A 7,540-nucleotide genomic window follows, 5' to 3' on the forward strand; every position below is an offset into this window, starting at 1 on the left:
TTTTTTATTTAAAAGACAAATGATAAAATATCGGTATCGATAATACCAGCCCAAATTTTACTCGGTATCGGATCGGAAAGGAAATTGGTGGTATCGAACATCACTAGTGTTTACACTTCCAGCTCTGCCACTCCTGTACTTTCACCTTCGTGTTTCACAGTAGGGGGCAGTAGTCTTTGTGTTCTTTAGCTCCCTCTTACTGTCTTCAAAAATCTGTATCTGAGTTGTAGAGTATTTGTCTGGGTTATCTTTTTTATAATGTGGGTAAATATTTTTATTTTGGCAAATGTGTATGGTTCAATGCTAGTACTTTTACTATATAAACGACTTTTTTATCTAGTACTTCCATGAATAATAATAATAAAAATAATAATTTCAGATTTTACGAGCATGTGATGAAATAGTTTTAATATAAAATATAAATATTCTATAAATAGAACAACATTCGTTTAAATGTGTAACTTTCTTAAACGGTTCTCTAACGTTTATAAAATGATGATTTTAAAATTCTATTATATTTCTGAAAAACAACGAGGACGTATTTTATTTTAATTTATTTTTGTAGGAGTCGAAACCAAGCCGCCTCCGTGTGTTTGGTGCCGCCCTCTCTCAGTATAAAGTCACACTTTCGCAACGTCGCCTACAACAGACGTTACAGACGCTGCAGTTGAAGCCACGGAGCAGACGCACTGACGGATTATTATTCCGGTAGCCGAACTACTTCTACTGCAGATTTCCTCCCTGTCACTGGAAATAATTTCTCATCTTTTCAATATGATTCCAGAGGAAAACTTCGAAACCATCGAGAACAGGTAAAACTCCATCGCATTTTGTTCCGTTACATCCATGTGTCTGAGCCATGTGGAGGAAAAACGCGTGTCGCTGCACACTGTCGTCCTCTGACCGGCGGACTGGGCTTCAGTGACAATACTTCGTAGCAATAATGATGTAGATTTTCTTTAAGTAAACGACATAAGTTTAAAACGCGGTCGCACGTGTTACATTAATTACAGTCAGAAATACTCACATGGTTCAAACTTCATGGTGTTCTTTTGCACACTTGCAGCTGTGCGTGTATGTTGCACAACCTGCAGCAACAGAGTATGGATCACCGTGATGCTCAAAAACCCTGCGCAAATTTGATTTTTAACCTCAACCTCTAACGTGCAACACAAACTCTTTTTTTCTCATTCGTTTGTCAGAATTGATTCAACAATGTTCTTCGCTGTGTTTTATGGCATAAAAGAAAATGCTTGGTGTTCACTGTGTCCATGTTCTCACCCCCACAGGACGCAGTCAGTCAGTCTGGCTCTGGAGGAGCTGCTGGTTACAGCTCTGAAACAAGACTGTCTCACCATCGGCATCTATGAGTCAGCCAAACTTTTCAATGCGTAAGTATTTATTCTGGAATCTTCCGAGGCAGTGGCGGCTATAATCACCAGTACTGAATGTGCTGCTGATGCTCTCTGTGTAATGATTAACATCGTTCAACCTAATTTTAGACATGTGAGAGTCAGCGTCTGGCCAACGACTCATCTTTTCATGTTCTTTTTCCGTCCTCAGTGATCCGGACAGTGTGGTCCTCTGTGTCCTGGCAGCGGATGACGAAGACGACGTGGCGCTGCAGATCCACTTCACCCTCCTGCAGGCCTTCTGCTGCGACAGCGGCATCACCATCCTACGAGTGTCCGGCGTCCAGAGGCTGCAGCAGCTGCTGGGCTCGGTGGACGCCAACAGGAACCAGGACGACCACAGAGACCTTCACTGCATGCTGGTCACGGTGAGTTTGCTGCGAGGCCTCTTATGTAACTCGGAGTGTTTCTCTCTAAACTTTGTCCCTGCAGCAGCTGACATGTTGCATCACATGCATGACAGATGGTGTTTAACTACAAATATGAATATGCATTAAGTGTTGTTTCATGTTTCCTCTGCAGAACCACCAGGCTGACCACTGTAGGCTGCAAGAGGTGGGAACCTACTGCCAGGAGAGGCGACGCCTGGATCAGTGGGTTCCTGAACTGGTCCTGCAAGAACGATGAAGGGTCTGGGACCTGAAAACACCAGAACAACACAGGAGCTCTTTTCTGGGGTTCAGATACTGAGGAACGGAAAGATCCAAAGTAGATCAAGCAGGAACTGGAACTGCGGGAACGGGTCTGGGAACCAGGCGTTCTCCCTGATGACACGCAGGACCCTCAGTTTTACAGTCGCAGTGGAGCTGAGCAGAGACTGGTTTCTATGGACTGGTGCAGAGCACAGACAGAAGTTTCATATTGTCAGAATCCAAATCCTAGTATGTATTTTAAACATCCGTTTACGGGCTGTGACAGTATAGGACAGAGGAGGAAGAGGAGGAGGAGTTACCATGACGACAAAACTCCACACCCCGGCTCGTTTCCAGGAGTTGTGTGAATCTGTAAAAGGACAGGAATGTTGTAGCAGTGAAACTATGCCTGAACATTCCTGGGTATTCCGACATGGGAGAGGTCTTTGGAGAGGAGGTGTGTGTGTGTGTGTGTGTGTGTGTTGGAGTGGAATGTGTGTGGAATGCTTGTAGGACTTGAGAGAAGAAACAAACTGAAAATGACTGACTGCCGTGGCAGGGCTGAATAAACTGTGAAAGTGTTTTTAACGGAGGTGAATAAATGAATCATGATGAACAAACGCTGTAAAATGTGCAGTGAGCTTCACTGTGTCTTTGATTAAAATGCCGTCAAACCAACGTTGCGTGACTACACTGCTAGTTTATTGTATCTACTGTTTGACCACTTATTTATTTTGACTGCCGGCCTCTGCTGTGTTCACTAAGTAAATAAATTATTGTGTTAAGAACTCGCCGTCTTATCAAACGCTCTGGTGTCAAACGTCATCAAGTCAAAGCCAAACACATCATGGAAGCAGCTTGAGTCACGCAACAGTTAGGGTTGCGTGTTAATCATGGAAAAAACACACACACACACACACGCACACTGAGTCTTTGTTGTTAACGTGGCTTCTCAAATTTGCTGCCAGGCTTTGCTAACAAGGAGCAAACACATTAGTCAGAAGAGTCTGACTGAGAGCAGCTGGGGTGGAGGCAGTTAGTCATTGTGTTTGCTACAAAGAGGCCAAACAGGCTGATGCAGACCTACAGCCCCTACAAGTCCAGGGTCCTGACAGGGTGTGGGTGAAACCCACAAGGAAATGCAATGAGGTTACCCAGCACAACGTGATATTTGACTCATCAGGAGTCACGACACATCACATGCTTCATTTGGTTTTTTTCTTCATTTTCTGTTGCCATCGATCTCCTGAAGAGCTGCAGGCTAAAGCATTTGCAAGTGACTCCCTGGATTAACCCCACCCGTGTCATGAAGTCGACTCATGATCAGGTATCTTCATGTTCCCGCAGCACTGTACAAGGGGTTTGTTTCACACCGTTTGGCTCCAGACTCCACCCTCTCCTCTCACATGTCTCCTCACAGCTCTGGAACACTGAGGCACATGGACCTCCCATTTGTTTACTACCAGCTGCACGGGGAAGTCGTCCCTGATTGGCTGCTGCTTCGCCTCCCTGTGTATCATTGGCTTTGAACCACAGGAGGTGGTGTGGGGGAGGTCTGCTTTGAAACTTGGGAAGAACTCGTGACTGCGGAGGCAGAGTTTCACTGGGAACACAGACGCCCTGAGACAGAGAGGTTGCAACAAAGGCATTCCAGTGAAATGACCCACGTGGGAGGCTTTACCTGTGCTCTTTGTTTCCCGCAATCCACACTGTGTATTCACATGTGACCATTCACATTTGTGTATTGTTGCAATCAGTGTGAACCTGAGTCAGTGCACAAAACAAACAAAAACACCACAAACTGCAGCCAATAATTCAGCAGCGTCTGCAGCTTCCCTGACTGCACGTTTCTGTCACTGTGTACTGTATGTACAGCAACTGCAGGAGTTGGGTTCAAAATTTTAGTTTAAATTAACCTTTGCAATATTCTCCCACATGATTTGCTTGTGGGCATGTAGACTGTTGGACTGTGCAGAGTGCTGTTGAAATCAAATGGAATGTCATTTGTTTTGCAAGTATGTGGCCAAAGGCTAAAGTCAGCTGCTCCTTGTCTGGTGCTCCGACACAAAAAGTAGACAATGCAGGGATTTCTGTTCAAAATCAAAATCACATCACATTCGATATGTAGCAATATGTTCTGATTTTGGGTTATTAATCAGAATACTTCAACACGATTGGGACGTTAGAGGTGTACGGCTCCACAGCTTGGTGCTAAGCTTCGTCACGACTAGTTCTGAAGGCATTGAATTTTCATGCACACATGCAGGCAACCACATGAGCTGATTTGTTAAGTTTCTTGTAATTTTAACTTAGTAATCTTCTCATAGCACCCCCTTCTGAGTAGGAGCTTATCTAATAATTAGACACTGATATATTAAGATGACGATGGCAAAGCACAGATCACCATTTCGTAATAATTCCGTAGGTGTTGGAATTTCATCATCAGTTTTTTCTAGGCTAGTTTGCACACCATAAATCTGCTCAATATGTCGACAAACATTATAGTTTAATTGTAAGAATTAGCCAGGAGCTAAGAGTGCCATATGCTAATGTAAATAACTGTGACAATCTAATGTATAATTCACCTGTCAATGACAAAAACAACACATTACCATCTGGTAGATGATAATGATATTGTTTAACAACACCATTAATAAAAAGTTCTTCTGTCCTTAACCTTTTTGCTAGTGTTTTTGTTGCTATTGTTAGCATGAGAAGATGCTAGTCCATGACCAAACATTTACTCTTTCAGGAACAGAGCAGCAAAGTTACATCTCAGTGTTGGGAAGATTCTACTTTATTTCCTTTCTGTCGTTTCAGTCCCTCAAATCTTACACACAGTTCTCACCTGTTGACACTGTTGAGGCCTCTTAAAGTCACAAGGACGCAGACAAAGAGGAAGTCACTGCACACACCTGCCATTTTAAAGGTCGTGAACTCTGACCCCGCCCACAAAAACACTTACTTCCTGATTAGATCTGAGCACTTTACAGTAGCAACAGATAAAGCAAAAAAACTAAAGATTGATTCATAGTGGATTCTACTTCTTAATACAGAAAATAATTAGATTTTTACTTTTCTTTTTTCAAAATAGTGTTAATGTATTGTTATTATTTTACTTTTCTTTTTTCAAAATAGTGTTGTAGTGATGTATTGTTATTATGAAAATTAAAACAGAGACATTCTTCTAAGAATAAGCGTCAAAGTTTAAACGAGACACCGTTGTGCCCATGACATCAGATTTCCAAAATAAGAGTATCAGAATTATTGATAATTGGTATAATTGGTATATAAAAACTTCATATTTTATAGATTCACAGTTCTGGAAAACAAAACTCAAAAGAATTTTGTTTGTGAAAGTCTAAAACAATACCAAAAAATTGACAAACTTAAATTATAAAATATATATAGAAAAAGGTTTGTAAAAATATTGAAGAATGTAATAGTAACTAAAATGATTTAATAATAACAATAACAACAACAATAATAATAATAATAACAATAATAATACCAAATGCATAACAAAAGAGCTCCACACTACAGTTGTTTCAAAAAAGTAGTTTGTTGTTTCCAAAAGTCCAAAGTCTTGAGAGAAAAAACATGTTTTCTTCTGTACCATAGGGGAACAAAGTGTGTCTAAAGTCAAACTCTCACACAGCAGGTTGTTATTAGATCATCTTTTTATTAATGTTATCTACTTCTCAATATTGTCTTTTTTTTCACAGCAATATCCACAAAATATTAACAGTGTGCAAGAAAACATGAGTTATGGCACATCAGAGAACAGTTACAAAAAATAGATATATTTTCTTCAGAATCAATCAAGGCAAAAAGTTACACATACCGTATGCATACACAGGAGATCAGAACACAAAAGATGAGTCTCGGAACAAAAACACGGGCTCGGAGCCGATTCACTGATGTTTGATATGAAAGTTTCCACCTGGAGCCGCCTGTTTCACCATAAGACTGTTCAATGTGTGGATCTGATGACCCCCTCCACCCCCCGACACCAGCAGTAACACAATTTACGCCACTACAGTATAAGGCAAACCAACAATCAACAAATGAGACAAACTGTCAACGAAACCAGCAACGGAGTTTGTGAGTAAAAACCAAACAGCAAAGGAACGATCGGTGACGGGGAAAACAAAAACAGCTTCTGTCGGACAACATCGGGACAAGATGAGTGTTTTTGTATCTGTGTGTGTGTGTGTGTGTGTGTGTGTGTGGTTTTCTTTCTCATAACCAGATGATGCACAGAACCAGACTTTCTTTATAATATGTTTCAACACTCTTACTTGGAAAAGTCAACCTGGGTGTTTTGAAGTTCCTGTCACTGTGGTTTGGCTTCTGTCTGCATTCTTACTTTTTTTAACACTTCCTTTTTTCATTATCTCTTTTACTTTCTAGCTAAACAAAGTTAGCATTTTAAAGTTTGACCTTTGATTTCTTTCTACAGCAAGACTTAGTAGACAACTACCACACACGTCCAAACAAAAATGTCTCAAGCAGGAAAATGCAGTCTCTTGGACCTTGGTTAGGTATGAATTGCATGCCTTCAGTGACCCACATCTGCTCTTCAGGTAGCTATAGTATGGGTCGCATAACAAATCCTACAGAATACAAGCAATCTAAATTCATTTAAATTCATCTAGGTTCAATGAAGATTCCGTTCGATTCCGTGAGTGCTTCAGGGTCGAGCACCCACGCACAGCGAGCACCCACCAGCGTAAACAGAAATCGGCGCCCCTGCTGGGCATCATATCATATCCTGTGTAAGAGTGGAAGATGAGCCAAACAGAAAAGCACAACTTTACTGGTCCACATCTGGTAACTCAGTATCCATTATGAGGAACATACAGTATCTACAGCCTCATCCCTCTGTGACGGCTGGACCATCAGGGCAACGACAAAACAACAAAATTTGGTTTGTTCTCACTCACAGCTGGGCAGCTATTGGCCCAAGGTGGGCTAATCCAACAAGTCTGAGAATGGGTATGAAGAATCTGGGCTCAATCTGAACCAAAATGACACCAAAAATGAAGCAGATATCGTCTGCAGAGGCTTGTTGCTCAGGCTCAATGTGGGAAAACAGATCACAGAAATAGCCTGTGTCCTGTCACTGGGCCAAACCCACGGGCCAGGAGGATATCTGAAAATAAGACAGTGCAGTCAGATTTATGACTAATATCATTAGGGTTAATATCGTCATCACATCCAAAATAACACGAGGCGAAACATTGCCAACATGTGATCGCCCACTTTGTTATGCTCCCCCACAATGTGCACACGGGCTCACGACCAACAATCCAGCCCAGCAGAGTCTGTGTGAAGCTGCTGTGACTCACATTCAGTGTCACATGTCCTGTCCTTGAGTCGGAGTCACCCTGACCTGGAATCACAGTACCGCAGCTCTGTAACGGTACCGTGTGACACCGCGGAGCACTGCAGGCCCCGTGTGCTTGAACACTGTGTTTCTCTCACAAACACACT

General features: G+C 42.0%; 1 protein-coding gene across 2 annotated transcripts in view; it reads left to right on the forward strand.

Annotated features, from left to right (window-relative positions):
• Positions 1-616: 616 nt before the first annotated feature.
• LOC103379187 (growth arrest and DNA damage-inducible protein GADD45 beta-like) overlaps positions 617-7,540 on the forward strand; it is a 12,206-nt gene continuing 5,282 nt past the window's right edge. The window contains exons 1-4 of one of the 2 annotated variants that reach the window (XR_003048956.1): positions 617-812; positions 1,290-1,391; positions 1,564-1,780; positions 1,935-2,525. Coding sequence is in view for 1 of the 2 variants with exons in the window: in XM_008310667.3 (XP_008308889.1) it covers positions 775-812; positions 1,290-1,391; positions 1,564-1,780; positions 1,935-2,039 (462 nt within the window). In the remaining variant the exon portion in view is untranslated. Of the gene's footprint in view, positions 813-1,289; positions 1,392-1,563; positions 1,781-1,934; positions 2,723-7,540 lie in introns of those variants that run through there. The other variant, XM_008310667.3, reaches the window with a different exon arrangement.

Source organism: Cynoglossus semilaevis, chromosome 1 (genome assembly GCF_000523025.1).
Source record: "Cynoglossus semilaevis isolate Cse_v1.0 chromosome 1, Cse_v1.0, whole genome shotgun sequence".
NCBI classification, from domain to species: Eukaryota; Metazoa; Chordata; class Actinopteri; order Pleuronectiformes; family Cynoglossidae; genus Cynoglossus; species Cynoglossus semilaevis.